Source organism: Kogia breviceps, chromosome 12 (assembly GCF_026419965.1).
Source record: "Kogia breviceps isolate mKogBre1 chromosome 12, mKogBre1 haplotype 1, whole genome shotgun sequence".
In the NCBI taxonomy this organism is placed as follows: Eukaryota; Metazoa; Chordata; class Mammalia; order Artiodactyla; family Physeteridae; genus Kogia; species Kogia breviceps.
In genome coordinates, this window is record NC_081321.1 from 84,250,252 (window position 1) to 84,267,082 (window position 16,831).

The 16,831-nt window shown below is 36.8% G+C and overlaps 1 protein-coding gene across 2 annotated transcripts in view; it reads right to left on the minus strand.

The window, feature by feature from the left end:
* The window catches only part of WASHC3 (WASH complex subunit 3), a 49,658-nt gene extending 34,506 nt beyond the window's left edge, over positions 1-15,152 (minus strand). Inside the window, exons 1-4 of one of the 2 annotated variants that reach the window (XM_059081988.2) lie at positions 14,990-15,152; positions 14,320-14,418; positions 3,707-3,772; positions 1,678-1,785 (exon numbers count right to left, since the gene is read on the minus strand). In XM_059081988.2, coding sequence (XP_058937971.2) covers positions 1,678-1,785; positions 3,707-3,772; positions 14,320-14,418; positions 14,990-15,040 — 324 coding nt within the window. In that variant the 5' untranslated portion in view covers positions 15,041-15,152. The remainder of the gene's footprint in view (positions 1-1,677; positions 1,786-3,706; positions 3,773-14,319; positions 14,419-14,989) is intronic. The other variant, XM_067009989.1, reaches the window with a different exon arrangement.
* Positions 15,153-16,831: the final 1,679 nt, after the last annotated feature.

Sequence of the window (16,831 nt, forward strand, 5' to 3'; positions counted from 1 at the left end):
AGAAACATATGACAGTTAATATCCTACAAAGAATAATTACTAGGTAGGGCGGAAACATTTAATATTTTTTACACATGCCTTGTTCTAGAGAAAGGATGGTCCATCTTTAACTGAAAAAACCTTGTGAAGTTAAACTCCTCTAAACATCTGGATTTACTCTTGTATATTATATATATTCCAGTGGCCATCATAATGGAATTTGTTATATTAAGTGGATGTTAAATTTTCTAATATCTAATTATTAAGTAAATGGTCATCTAATTCATTCCCCAAATACATAATATCTCTAAATATATGGCTCCTCCCACTGGGCCTTGTGCCACATGTACTCAATATGTTTAACAAGTTCAACACAGGTGCTGGAGACAGTGCAGTGTAGCATGTAAGAGCTAGGATTCTTGACACCAGATTGCCTGGGTTAAAATTCCAGCTCTTACTGTTTGACCTTCAGCAAGTTACTTAACCTCTGTGTACCTCATCTGACATATCTGTAAACATAGGGCTGTTGTGAGAATTGACTTAATTTATAAAAAGCACTTAGCATGCCTCACACAGTAAAAAACCTTTACATGTTTAGTTATTATCATCATGATCGAAAAAATATCCTGTGAAAAGTACCTCCAGGTACAAATGCAGAATTCCATACAGATAGGAAGTCTGCTTGTTTGGTATTACTTGTTAGACCACCATTTTAGTGATTATTTTATTTTGGATTTTAATACCTCACTGAGATACACTAGACATTATCTGTTCTTAAACAATAAAGAATTTTTATTTCTTGAAATAAAAAGTCATATAAAATTTAAATTTATATAGAGCATAAATGAACATTAAGACATAAGAAACAAACACAAAGCATGGGTCTTACTAGGATGTTGATTTAAACAAATAAACTCCCCAAACACACTTTTTAAGACAACTGGTATTTCTTAGATTAGGATCTCTCAAATTTCAAGAGTCTGCAAATCACATAGCAATCTTGTTAAAATGCAGATTCTGATTCCGTAAGTATGGGGTAGAACCTGAGATCCCGCATTTCTAACAAGCCCTCAGGTGATTCTGAGGCTGCTGGCCCACGGAGCAGACTTCAGGCAACAAGGAGTTAGATATTACCAGGGAATTATTGTATATGATAAAGGCACTGTGGTTACACAAGAAAATTTCAGAGCTTTTCACAAGGAATTATACAGGGGTGAAATAACATGATGCCTGGAATTCACTTCAGTAAGTGACAAAAAAAGATGGAGCATTTGCAACAAAATCTTAACTGATGAATCCAGGTAATGGGCATTTGGGTATTCATTGTACTATTCTATTTTTGTTCACGTTTGAAAGTTTTTATAATAAAGCATTTAAAAGATACATTTCTTATAAGAACTAAGAAAAAAACTTCCATAGTGAACTTGAAGAAAACAATAATATTCAAGATTTTTCCTAGTTCTGTATAGGTTTTCTTTCTTTTATAGGCAAGAAAAATATTAACTTCAGGAAACCCTTCAAAATAACAAATGAAAAGCTAATAACTTTTTTTCAAACTTCATTTTCTATCTTAAGGTTTAAAATATTACTATTCAAAGTGTTACATTTTTATTTAACTTCTTTCTTCAAACCTGCTGATTAGGTCTATTTGGTTCAACCAAGACATCTGCTCATGTTTCCTGGAACTTAAATACTTACCTGTGATTGCTCTGAAGTGGTTTCAGAATGTGTTTCATTTGTGATCCTAGTGTCACTTACAGGAGATACTTCAAATGTGACATCATCTAGCCCTGGGATAGATGACAACTGAGAAAAGAAAATTAATGTTGGTATATGAGGATAATATTAGGTTCTTAAACACTAAGTTTCTAACTGTGTGTGTGTGTGTGTGTGTGTGTGTGTGTGTGTGTGTGTGTGTGTGTGTTCTAAATAGCTGTCATAAGTTTTTAAGCCTATAGAAATAGGTTTGTAAAATCTCATCTTTGGTTGAAATTCTCCATGCCATAAACTACTTAAAAGTTAAAGGCATTCACAAATAAAATATTTTTGAAGAATTTCTCACCAATCTAATTTAGCATATCACCATTCTTTCTCAGGAATTATTTTTAAAATCTAAGGAATCCTAGTGTAAGGAATGAGAACATGGGATTTGGTGTCAGACTGCCTAGGTCTTAAGTCACAAAATATGTGACCTTGTGTCAATCATCCTAGGCCTCAATTTTCTCACCTGTAAAGCGGGGATAAGAAAACCTAGCTCACAAAGTTGTAAAAATATTTTTATTAAACTTATTGTGTTACCCCTCAAAAAGTGCTTTGTAGCACATTTTAAGTTTGAATAATCTGGGAAATGAGAAAACTCTTGCCACATTTTAATGTATGATACAGCTTATTCCTTTTTTTTCTTTAGTAACATCACTGAATGTTACTAAAATGCATTACTTTTCATACACAAAAAATGAGCATGTTGTCAGTGGTTAAGCATTTCAGGCTGGATTTGCAAGATCCATGCAAACCCTCTTTTCTGATTTCATCCTGATATCGATATACATTTGTCAAATGTTTGGCTAACTTTGAGGATTAACTCTATGGCCATGGAAAAAATAAAGGTTAATCTGTCCATATGGCAACTTAACTCGTGACCTTGAACTCTAACTTAAGAATTCCACAAACATTAAAATAATACACATATTCATTATAAAGAATAATGAAAAACCAATGGTAGTAAGACCTGAAGCAGCATATTCATTGAGAACTGTTGACTGATTACAGTATTTAGCGCAGTGGCTATGGCCCAAATAGTTTCAAGTGGGTATGGCTACTAAGAGACTATCTTGAACATGTTCAAGGCCAAATATCCTAAATTACAACCTAAAGAAATGTTCTGAGGGAAATACAGTGGCTGAAGTCCACAGGAAGATGTAGAAAGTACAAGCTAGACATTCTGATCCATATGTTAAAAGATATTAGTCATTTCACTTCCTTATAAATATTCAATACATATTTTTTCACATCAAACTTTTGGATAAAAGGAAAAAGTCATATATGTATAGCTGATTCACTTTGTTATAAAGCAGAAACTAACACACCATTGTAAAGCAATTATACTCCAATAAAGATGTTTAAAAAAAGGGACAAAGTCACAAAAATATACTAGCATCTCCATTATTTTATATAGAAGAAAAGCACACAAAACCTGCAAGCTTTCAAATCAAAACAATCCTTCTATTTTTGCTGTTATAAGATGAAAAGTTATCTTTTGTAATTTCTGACATCAAAATTGGTATCCTTTACTTTAGCATTTAATATATTTACAAATGGAAAATAGGTGATATTTTCTCCAAATTTTGCTCTGGAGACATGTAAAGTTTTACATAATTTTCCCTGTGTTACCAATGATTACTATTAAGATAATTGTGAGTTTTCCATCAAATGAAGTAAACTATGTAACAGTTCAATTTGTTAACATGTTCCTCATTATGCTTTTGATTCAAATAATGAAAGAAACCTTGACCCATGTGTACATTTAAACAGACTCGGTTAGTGGTTCATGATGAAGATCATTTCCTTTGCAATTATAATAAATTAAACAAAAGAAAACACTGCACCACTTCATGGATGCAGAAGCTAAACTGAATTCACCTCTAAACGCAATTAAAGTTAAGTGTGACTGAGAAAGCTGGTATATGTAGAGAAAAGTTTATCCTATAAATTATTCAGAAATACAAACCTTTGCATCTAAAATATTGAGAGTTGTTTCAATTTGCTGGATACGAAGAGAAAGGTCTGCCAGTTTCTGGAAAAGAAAGATTAGAAACAAAAGAATGAAGTCCAAAGAAAAAAAAAAGAATAAGTCTGATTAAAATAAACCGTTAACAAGGATAACAAACGGCAGATTTGAAAATAATAAAAACTATGGTTTAAATACTTGTGATTTTCTAATATACTACTCTCTTATTTATATGAGTAAGAATGGGAACTCAAGTATTCTATTAACTTCACTAGCATGCTTCACGGTTATTTTATAAAGCTGTATTCACAGAAAAGAAAAAGTTACATTTTCAGCCTTATCAAACTCATTATCAGAGCCATAATCAATCATTGGGACCAGATTGTAAACTCCTCTGAGGACAACGGTTTTTATTCACTGTTATACCCCTAGTGCCAGAACAGTACTGGACACTTAACAGAAGCCTAATAATTATTTGTTGTTGAATGAAGGAATTCTTCACAGAACACAAGAATAAAAATTAGCCCAAAACAGAATGGAACAGGATCTGCCTTTATAAATTACTTAAACACATAAATATATACAATTAGTCCCAAATACAAACTTTTCAAGTTTGAAAAATAAAAAAGGATGAAACTGTAAGATGAGTAGTTAATGTCGGAAAGAATTAAAACAAAGAGAAAAAATAAGAAAGAATACTAAAAAAGCAAAAGGAATCAACCTACCATCAAAATCCAAGATAAACCAGAACCAAGAGCTTACCATGCTCTAGTTATTCTGTACAATTAAATTAGCCATATATACACTCCCACACAAATAAAGGTAACATCATAAAATATGATCCATAAGAACATTTATTTAAAACTCCCTCATCCTAAACATTATTAGTGACATAGCCTACAAGCAGTTGGCCAGTTTACTAGTTGGCAGATGTGCAGCATTCTGACTGCTTTCTGGGTTATTATCAAGATCTTGACTAACTCATAAGCAGAATTTTAACACCCCAAGAAATGATCATTTTGCCCATATTTAGAGGGGGAGAAAACTGAAAGCAACCATAGAGTAGTTGGTACTTCTTCACAAGACACTTATTTTTTAGATGAGCATTCTTGATATCTACAAAGATATAATTTAGAAATAAAACATTAGAATCTAGTTTTAATGGCATTTGAAGTTAAGTTTAACCTTGATTTCTAGGATTTGTTTACATAAGGCTTTGATACAAATATAAACACAGGCTTATAAAACATCATATGGATAAATTCCTCTGCAAATTATACGTCTTTTCCTGAAAATCACGGAAATGAAATTTTGACAAATCAGTCATTTAATTCACTGCAGAAGCTTAGTAACTGCAGTAATCCCATAGCAAGTTAATTTGTAAAGTGAATGATAATTTCTAACTTATTTTAAAATGCATACATTGTTTTGATTAAAATAAGTGAATACAGAAAAAGAAAAAATTAAAAATTCATTTTTATTTTAATATATTTATATAAATATGTACTTTTAAGCAATAATCATCATCACTGTAAACATTTGAGCATTTACCTTAGTATGCTACACTGTACATGCAAGTATCATTTGAAATCTCACACCAAGTCTATGAAATAGAAACTATTATGATGCCAATTGTTATTTTTGATGTGGACCATTTTTTAATAAATGTATTTATTTATTTATTTATTCCATTTTTGGCTGCGTTGGGTCTTCGTTGCTGCACGCGGGCTTTTCTCTAGTTGCGGTGAGTGGGGGCTATTCTTGGTTTCAGTGCTTAGGCTTCTTACTGTGGTGGTTTCTCTTGTTGCGGAGCACAGACTCTAGGCTCGCAGACTTCAGCAGTTGCAGTATGCAGGCTCAGTGGTTGTGGCTCGTGGGCTCTAGAGCGCAGCCTCGGTAGTTGTGGCACACGGGCTTAGTTGCTCAGCGGCATGTGGGATCTTCCCGGACCAGGGCTCGAACCCGTGTCCCCTGCATTGGCAGGCAGATTCTTAACCACTGCGCCACCAGGGAAGTCCCTGTGAACCATTCTTTAAAGCCTTTATTGAACTTGTTACAATATTGCTTCTATTTTATGTTTTATGGCTGTGAGGCATTAGGGATCTTAGCCCCCCCGACCAGGAATCGAACCTGCACCCCCTGCATTGGAAGGCAAAGTCTTAACCACTGGACCTCCAGGGAAGTCCCTATGATGCCAATTTTATTTTTTAATTAATTAATTAATTAATTTTTATTGGAGTATAATTGCTTTACAATGTTGTGTTAGCTTCTGCTGTACAATAAAGTGACTCAGCTGTATGTATACATATATCCCCACCTTCCCCCTCATCTCACCCATCTAGGTCATCACAGAGCACCAAGCTGAGGACCCTGTGATACACAGCAGGTTCTCACTAGCTATCTATTTTACACATGGTAGTGTATTTTTTCCAAAACTAATCTTCCAGTTCATCCGACCCTCCCCTTCCCCCCCACCGTGTCCACATATCTGTTCTCTACATCTGCATCTCTATTCCTGCCCTGCAAATAGGTTCATCTGTACCATTTTTCTAGATTCCACATATATGTGTTAATACACGATATTTGTTTTTCTTTCTGACTTACTTCACTCTGTATGACAGACTCTAGGTCCATCCACATCTCTAAAAACAACCTAATTTCATTCATTTTTATGGCTGAGTAATATTCTATTCTATATATGTACCATATCTCCTTTATCCATTCATCTGTCAATGGACATTTAGGTTGTTTCCATTTCTTGGCTATTGTAAATAGTGCTGCAATGAACTTTGGGGTACATGACTCTTTTTGAATTATGGTTTTCTCAGGGTATATGCCCAGTAGTGGGATTGCTGGCTCATAACGGTAGTTCCATTTTTAGTTTTTTAAGGAACCTCCATACTGTTCTCCACAGTGGCTGTATCAATTTACATTCCCACCAACAGTGCAGGAGGGTTCCCTTTTCTCCACACCCTCTCCAGCATTTATTGCTTGTAGATTTTTTGACGATGGCCATTCTGACCGGTATGAGGTGATATCTCACTGTAGTTTTGATTTGCATTTCTCTTTTAAAGATGAGAAAACTGAGTCTTTACACAAGTAAAATAATCTGAACTCAAACACTCCAACTCCAGATACTAAATATTTTTGGAAGTATTTCAGCTTGTTAAAGCATGATGCCATAGACTCTGGCTGTTGATGTGTCAATGCAGACTGTAACAAACTGATTGTAATAAATGTACCATGCTGGTGGGGCATGTTGATAATGGGGAAGGTTGTGCACCAGGGTAGGGAGTGGGAGTCAAGGAATAAATGGGAACTCTATACTTTCTGCTCAATTTTGCTGTGAACCTAAAACTGCTCTAAAAAATAAAGTTTAATTAATTTTTTAAAATGATGGAAAATTCCTGAGTATTGCATAGATACAATTTTTGTTATTCAAAGCTAATAAATGATCAACCTGCTTCTCAGGTTGCTAAGATGATATTGTACTGAATACTGGGAATCAAATTTTTCTGATCAAATTTCCTAAAATAGATGCTGTTTAATCTAGAATTATTTAAAAAGATAGGTATTAAATTTTTTTTCAGGATTAGATCATAAATTGTCTTTAAATGGATACTCAAATGTTTACACAAGATAGGCTAAGGATTGAAATACTAGTCTTAGAAAATAAGGGAATAAGGATGAAAATGTTTATTCAGAAAACTACTCGTGGATAAGGAAGATTAAAGAGGCTTGGGAAGAAAAAGTTATACTTTCCAGAGCAGTAATTCCCAATTTTTTTGGATGCAGATTCATCTGGTATGTCAATCTTTTGCTTTGGCACTCATTTTACCTACTTTCACCTACTATTATCAAAACCTCACCAAAATGAAATGACCTGCTTAATAAAACAAGATTATATGAATGATTTATTCATGCAAGACAAGAAAGACACTGATCTAAGCATCAATATATTTTAATTAGTTATAATTTATCTGAATATTCTTGATATCTAATCTAGAAACAATGGTAATTGTGAAGTCTAAAGAAATCTGAAACAACTGTAATTTAATAAAAAAAAATCTGTGCTTTCTTTTGGTGAGAGTCATAGGTCCTAATACTACTGTGATTTCTGTTGACCAAATTTAAAGAAAATGTGAAATTTAAGTTAAAGATAAAAAATATATATACATGATTTTTTTTCCCCATCCAAGTTCATGTACTCCAAATTTAGAACCACTATGTAGATGATTTTCTGAAAATCAGATCAACAAAAGGCTTTTCCTCTTGGCTAGGGAAGGTCTTTGCTGTGGATAAATCATGTTTTTCCATAAAGGTATTATCTATCTTCTCTAGAGCTGGTTTTTGAGAATCTAAAATATTAAATATGTTACCTGTTATACAACTTAACGCTTTAATAAAGGATATATTACTATATCATGTTTTTGAGTTTTTAAGTATGTAATTGGTATCTTTTATAATACTACACATTTTATTTTATGCATTTAAAAACATTAATTGCATTTCACTAGGATCCATGGCACAATTAAGAACCTCTGCTTTTCAAAGATTATTCAGCATAATAAATGTTTTTGAGTCTGTTCCCATGTAATTATTGCTATAACACACATAAATATGTACTTTTTAGAAAGCCACTGTCACTTGACAAAATACACCCGGCTTCATTTATGGGCTGCTGAAGCTCATTTCTAAGATGTTTATGTTTTCTGCATTTTCCTTTTAAAACCCTAGACCACCATAAAGTAGGTTTCTCAACCTTGGCTCTATTGACATTTTGGGCTGGATAATTCTTTGTTGTGAAGGGCTATCCTGTACACTACAGGATGTTTAGCAGAATCTCTGACCTCTACCCACTAAATGCCACAAAAACTCCCCAATTGTGACAACTAAAAACATCTCTAGACATTGCCAAATGTCCCCTGGTTGAGAACTACTACTCTGAAGTGTAGATGACAGCGGATATATTATAAGTAACATGATCAATAACAGTAACTGTCCCCACCTCTGAAAGTTTCAGCAGAGAGGAAATAGAAAGGTAACAATCTTTCCCGTCCATTTAACCATCCATCCTCTTTATATGGATTTAAAGCAAACCTGAAATACCTTGATTTGGGACAAGAGGGGAAAATACAAGGTACCTAGTTTGTCAGATAAGCTGAAAACTTCTTGATGCATCCATCACCTGCCTATTCTTAAGGCGGTGAACTTTATTGAAGAGAAAAAAGACAAAGGAAGAAATATGGAGTTAACAGTTGAACATGAAAAAAAATAACACTGGTATTTCAGGTTTGTAAAATATGCAATTTGTAAATCCAGTTCTTTAAAAGAGAAACAGTATTTTAAATTAATGGATCTCTTGGTATACCACTTTTGGTTGAATATGTCCTGGAAACCAGAGAGGGGAGCAATCCACGGCTTTACTAAGCTTCATCTGACACTTAAACCCAGCAGTTGTAAAAGTTATAAAGGCAGTTGGAAAAGTTGTAGCAGAAAATTGGGTTTTAAGCAAAACATTATTTGGTTGAAGGTTAAGTCTGATGGTGGGCTTAAAAATTGGATGTAGATTTTTTTTAGGTTGTATGAAAATTCTCAGCACGTTTTTCCTGTACTTAAAGATTTTTTAAAAAAGAAACATTTTAGAATATTTTAAAAATGACAAAAACCCCAGTATTCTAGGCATGTTACAAGTCTGAGTCAAAATAACACACCTGACTGCCCTGTTTATTGATATTGAGTACTTTTAACTTTAAGATTCACAATAAGGTTAAATTTCTGCTCAGTCTTATCTGTGCTATGCATAGAACTTGTCTTCCTCCACCTTCTTCCACTTAAAATTTGCAGTCGCAGTGGGCTTCCACAAGATTTTGCTGATAAGGGCCAGAATAGAAATGCTTACTGGAGACTTCTGAGGGAAGAAGAGATGACCCTAAGTAACTCTGCCACTTGGGTCTGATTCAACTACTTTCCTTTCTCTGTCTTCTAACTTTTCTTCTACCTTGGTTCTAGTCATTAGAAGAGTTACAAAGTGGCTCAGTATCCAGAAAGTGTTTAAAAAGCTACCTTCTTCACTTTTCTCTTTCTCAGAGGACTTTAAAACTGGTATTAGTGATGAAGAGCCCTAGCAATTGGTTTCAAATTTAATTCCCGTCTGAGTTTAGCTGTGACTGAAGTTACTGTTTGGGTATGGTTCAAACCAGATTACGTGAAAAAACCAAAACCCAAACAAACATACAAACAAACAAAAAACCCCCAATTCAACCCCCTCCTCAAAAAAAAAAAAAAAAAAAAAAAACCCCAAACCCACCCAAAACAAACCAAAACCTACCAGGTTTTCTTTTTCCTCCAGTTCACTTCCAGTTCAAAAAGTAATAACTGAGGTTCATTTTTTATTGAGGGAAACGGAGTCGTTTTGGTTCTTGTTTAAGGCTTTAACTAAACAAGGCCCACAGGTCTAACAGGTGCTATAAACAAATAACAACCCATTTTGGAAAACTACATTGATCTTAACTCGGGAGAAAACGACACTTCGTGTTTGAATACCTATATTATATCCTTGGAATTTATCATATCAAAAAGACATTATATCAAATAGACATGGCATAGTAAAGAAGAGAATACAAATCTAAAAACTAAACTTTGAAATAGCTTTAAAGAAGACACTGCAGTCTCTCCCTTGAAAATGATGTAAATATGCATCATATTCAGATCAGATGGTGCAACAGAACAGAAGACTGAAACAGTTTTGTTTTTACTAGTTAATAGATCAGAGTTGGAATCCCAGCTCTTTTACTTTCTAGCTGTGTGACTGTGGGCAAGTTAGAGCAGCTACTGCAGCCATAAATTCTATGCACTCAAATACATGGTGAGTGAATGAATAAACGACTAAGCAAATGATTTAAGCCTCTCTACATCTCAGTTTCTGCATTTCTAAAATAGAGATAATTGGACCTCTCTCAAAGAGCTGGTCTGTGATGATGAAATACATGCAAAGCACTTAGTACAATGCCTAGCACAGAATAAGCACACTATAAATATTAGTTATTGTCATTACACCAAGTATTGATAAAAAGTCTACAACTGACATAAACATCCAAACTGTTACAATATGAATTCTAAACAATGAGTTACAGTCAACCCTAGATTATCATCCATTAAGGAGAAAAAGGCATAAGCTACCTTTAAATTTCATGAATTTTTGGTCAACAAAATTTTTTCTAGAGTTCAAGGAAGAAATAGGAAATAGTGATAATAGTCAAAACAGCCAACTGATTTGGGCGGTGGTGGAGAGAAGAATAGAAGGGGGGAAAGAGTGAATCAGGAGGCTTTGATAATGCATAAGCAATCAATAAACAAAAGACAATTATTATATTTGATCTAGCCTTCAGCAAATAACATTCACTCCCCAGGCACTGAAAACTGTTAGGCCCTACAAAGGTGCGGGGCTATCTCTACCTCAGGGCAGCTCTATGAAGCTGCTTTCACAGATGCGTTTGTCGGTTGTTTTGTTGTTGTTTACTTTTTAAACTGGAGATGATAAGTATGGGGATGGAGTATTTGCCCTTCTCTGCTAACAATCCTGGAACAGTCTCTCTTCAGATTCTTCTCCACTCTATTGTGGTATACAAAGTGAAGGGCTAAATCCTTGGCTTACTGCTTTTCAGTCAGTCAATTCTTTATGCCATTTATAGAGGCAGCAGTCCAAGATAAAACTCAGGGAAGCAAGCACCTAGACTCTGAGCCTGTTAGATAAAAAATATTGACTTGAGCCCCTTACTCTATCAATCATCATATCACATTTCAATTTCTTTTGTCTTAATGAGAAGGCAGAAGTGATTTTGATAACTAAACAAAAACAACAGCTGGAACCTTATACAAGTTAAAATAGTTTTCCTGTCTCCATGCAGTTTTTATTAATATATCTAACAAAAACTATACGCCAAGGCTCTACCTCATATTATTTATAAGACAGAATGAACCGAATATTCTTTGACTCAACTGTGAATTATCTCATTTTCCCCCATTCTCCCAATTTTTTTGGGGGGTGCGTTATTTGCTTTATTTTATTTTATTATACATTTATTTTATTTATTCACTTTTGGCTGCATTGGGTCTTCATTGCTGCGTGCGGGCTTTCTCTAGTTGTGGCGAGCGGGGTCTACTCTTCATTGTGGTGTGCGGGCTTCTCGTTGTGGTGGCTCCTCTTGTTGTGGAGCACGGGCTCTAGGCCCGTGGGCTTCAGTAGTTGTGGCTTGTGGGATCTAGAGCGCAGGCTCAGTAGTTGTGGTGCACGGGCTTAGCTGCTCCACGGCAAGTGGGATCTTCCCGGACCAGGGATGGAACCCATGTCCCCTGCATTGGCAGGCAGATTCTTAACCACTGCGCCACCAGGGAAGTCCTATTTGCTTCGTTTTAAACAATTAATCACAGGCCATCATCAAAAAATCTAGAAACAACAAATGCTGGAGAGGGTGTGGAGAAAAGGGAACACTCTTGCACTGTTGGTGGGAATGTAAATTGATACAGCCACTATGGAGAACACTATGGAGGTTCCTTAAAAAACTACAAATAGAACTACTATACAACCCAGCAATTCCACTATTGGGCATATACCCTGAGAAAACCATAATTCAAAAAGAGTCATGTACCAAAATGTTCATTGCAGCTCTATTTACAATAGCCAGGACATGGAAGCAACCTAAGTGTCCATCAACAGATGAATGGATAAAGAAGATGTGGCACATATATACAATGGAATATTACTCAGCCATAAAAAGAAACAAAATTGAGTTATTTATAGTGAGGTGGATGGACCTAGAGGCTGTCATACAGAGTGAAGTAAGTCAGCAAGAGAAAAACAAATACCATATGCTAACACATATATATGGAATCTAAAAAAAAAAAGGTTCTGAAGAACCTAGGGGCAGGATGGGAATAAAGATGCAGACCTATTAGAGAATGAACTTGAGGACAGGGGGAGGGAGAAGGGTAAGCTGGGACAAAGTGAGAGAGTGGCATGGACATATATACACTACCAAATGTAAAATAGATAGCTAGTGGGAAGCAGCCGCATAGCACAGGGAGATCAGCTCAGTGCTCTGTGACCACCTAGAGGGGTGGGATAGGGCGGGTGGGCGGGACGGAGACGCAAGAGGGAAGAGATATGGGAACATATGTATATGTGTAACTGATTCACTTTGTTATAAAGCAGAAACTAACACACCATTGTAAAGCAATTATACTCCAATAAAGATGTTTAAAAAAAAGACAAAAAAGGAAATAAAAGGTATACATATAAAAAAAATTAATCACAGGACTTTTATAATAGCTTAACAAGCATAAGTTAACAATAATTAAACTGACAAAAATTGGTATTCACTAGTTAACTTCTTGGGAACATTCCTATTGTGCCAATCAAAATGCATCTGGAATGGAGATACATCAAACATTGTACAAAAAAGCAGGAGACTGGCTAGGACTGGGAAGTCTCTGGGTATTCTCAGGGTGTTTCCTGCAGCAGGACTTGACTTCTGAGTGAAATCATTTTAATTTCTGTATAAAGCATCCTTGAAAGGGTATTTAGCTTTAAGTGGTCACTGAACTTCTGTAAAGTAGAATTTGCAAGCCTACAGAGAAATACTATCATACCAGTGTGGGGCTTTTCTCTAGTCTATGGACAGAGCACAGTCAATGATCTTCTTTGGTATTCAAGTATGTATATGTATCCTGTTCCTAGTACACAATAATGTCCCCAGTGACAACAATCTTGACTCCCACACTTTTTAGGCAGCAACCACCCCTCTATGAACAGTCTCTGTGCAAGGACTTGATTGTGGAGGATACTCAGTCCAATGGCAAACAGTAACTTCAGCACTCAGGAAGTTCATGACACCAAAATGGAGCCCTAAGGTTTAACATGATCCTCAAGCGGTAAAGAAGACTGATAAAGAACAACACCTTTTGGTTTCAGACGACTGTTGTTCTACTTCCTTGTACCCTTTCTCCTTTCTTAAACCCAATTTCAACCCATGCTTCCCATTTTCCTCCCCACTCTCTTTTTTAGCTTTTTGTAAGACAGGAGTCCCTGGATCTTGTACCTCACCTGTAACTGGGTTACTTAATCCTTACTTCACAAGTCATTTCAGAAAGTATTTTTTTTTTAATTTCCATGATATTTGATGCCCCAGTTATGTTTCTAGGCTACCTCTCCATCATCTCTTGGATCAAGCAATGTAAAATAATTTTGATATAAACTGAAACAATGTATACTTAAAATGTAATCTTTGGGGTAAGAGAAACATAACCAATTTCAAAATAAAAAATGTCTTTAACTGTGAAATCCTGGAATTCCTTTTGCTTTCTTTAACCACAATAAACCTTCCTGAACTATTTCACAAAGCTTCTAGAAAATTAATTCAGCAGAGATGGGCTGTAGAAATTATGGTAAGAGAATCAAAGAGGATTTAAGGTAATGCTAACATAATAACCGGCTGACAAGAGGTTATGGTACATGAATATATAGACTGTAATTCTTGTTTTACTCATTTGTTACTTTCAGAAGTGCAAGGTGACATCTGGGCTACTCATTAAACGAGTATCACAGGACCTACCTCCTCACAAACTGTAGAAAATCGGTTGAGGAACTGTACAGTGTGCACCACAAACTGGTTTAGAAATGCCACCGTTCTTTTCTGTTGAATAGCTGGCACCTGTGTCACGTAAAAATAAACATGATCCATACAGGAGGAACGTACACCGTGCTATCCCCTGGATATTAATAACAACGGGGCGTTTTGCTCTGTGAGATGAGTTATTGAAAGTACTACCAAGAGTCATTAACTTGTTTTCCTAAACTGTAGGGGTGGGGTGTCCAAAGGTGACAGAGGCTGCAAAGCTTGAGAATGGGCTCTGGATTCACAGGTGTGAACTTTCGCAGGTAAAGGCAACACGCAAAAACTCAAGGGCCGAATAAAAGAGGTAGGGTTAGAGGTCGGGACCGGCCCGTGTTGCCAGCGCTTCACCCTTGAGGACAGGGACTCTTGACCCGGGAAGCGAAGGCTGGGAGAGGCCAATTACCCCCGCCCCCCTTAGCTCGGGAGGGACCCCTTTTTTAATGTGGACTGTGGGGCTCTCCCTCCCGAGAGAGGTGAAAGACAGGCCCAAGCCAGGGTTGAGCAAAAAGAGACACGGTTTGTGTGTGGGGGTGTCTCTCTGGGAACCCGGCGTCCCTTCCCCATCCTCCTCCCAGGTCGCCAAAGTCCAACTCCTTCTTTTACAAACCTTAGTCAGGTCTATGCCTGACCCCATGAGTGGAAGCCCATCCTCATCCATCTCCTCAGCGGGCGGGGGACCCAGGCTTCACCCACAAACCCCTCCCCACCCCGGCCCGACCCGCCCAACCCGGTAATAGCGTCCGAAAGCGTCCCCTAGTCCCGCCTCCCGCGCCCTTCCCACCGGAAGGAAACGCCTCCCCCCGCCAATCACTCGGCGGCTCCCGGGGAGCCCGCCCCTTCGCACGGCAGTCTGGGATTGGTAGTTCTAGCTCCGGATTGTGACATCGAACGAGGGGCGTCGGGTGCAGGAAGGGTGCAATTGTAGCAAAATCTTAAAAAGCCTCTCCCCCGGCCACCCCCTCGCAAAAAAGTAAAGCATCGCGTCTGTTTGAGGTTATTCCTGCTTAGTCTCTTCTGCTATATACGCAGCTAATTCATTCGTTAATCAAAAGAAATATATATACATATATATATATTTTAACCGATTAAGTGCCAGATACTCTGCTAGTCCCTGTGGTGAATACAGACTGAATCAGATTGAGCATATGTATCTATCTAAAGAAATACAGAAACATTATCCTCAGTCGGACAATTGAGAAAAATGTTTTTTCAAAGTGGTTTGGGTTCTTAAAAAAAAAAGACAAATGCAATGCTATAAGATGTAATTTCTAGTTAATAGAAAAGTGGGAGTGTCTCTCTGCCTCCTAGGGTCCTTGATGATTACTGTTCATCAGTCATCCGTAGCTCCTGACAGCAGCGCCACTCACAACTTAACTGAATTTCCAGGGCTGTTAAAAACAATCTATAGCTAGAAGTCTTGGTCAACTGCCAGAAATCCTCTGAAATATATATACTCCTTCCTCCAGGCGCTCTCTCATTGGATTTCACTTACTATAGTGAATTTTGGAGACAAAACAAGTAAATTGTAATGAATACTGATTTCAAAGGGCAGAGACTTTAAATGCCACCTGCATATATCCATTACATTTTAAAAGTTATAAGAATTTGTTAATAGTTATCTTTCTTTACATAGCAGATAACTAGAAAATCACTAATTTTATCATGAATCAGTTCTTGGGGGTGGGGGGGTGGGGAATGATGATCATTGGCTTTTTGTGGGTTTTTTCCTGCTCTGCTTCAGGATGAACAGGTAGAGGGGTATAGTGTTGGTTCATAATAGTGGGAAAATAAATTTAAATGTCCCCTATCCCTGCTACACCCATCCCTCAGGAGTGATACAAATCATCTATTGGGACTTGGTTAAGTAAAGGAATTCTAGCCTAGTTATTCATTCTAGGCTAGTTATAATCTAGCCTAGTTAAAAATCCATTGTTTCAGGCTCCTTCTTTTAATTGTGCCTTTCCTAATTTCACTCTGAAAGTTGGGTTGTAGGCTTATGTCCTCTAGGCAGCGGGCAGGATTTCTCCCTAAAAAGTGGACTACCTCAAGAGAAGAGATCTGAAGATATTTACAGTTAGGGGGTCCCCAATAAAACAGCATATAACTAAGGAAGCCTGCTTTCTTTAAGGGGGGGGGTAGGGAAATGTCCTTCTGCTGCATTGTACCCAGGGACTTTAATTTATGGAGATGACTGAGTGATGACAGAGAGGTAATTGCCATTGAAAGAATGTGTTACTCACATTTCCCAAGAGAAGGGGACCTACTATGCCACACAAGGCCATAGGGGAAACACCAGATTTTGGTTAGGAGGCAGACAGAAGCAGGAGCCAGGGGAAAGCCTAGGCCAGATCCTTTACTGGAATTTCTTTGGGAAAGGCAAGTCAGGGCAGGAGAAACAGGTGAAAATTGGCTGGTATGAATGATTCCAGTGAGCTTTGGGGCATAGGAG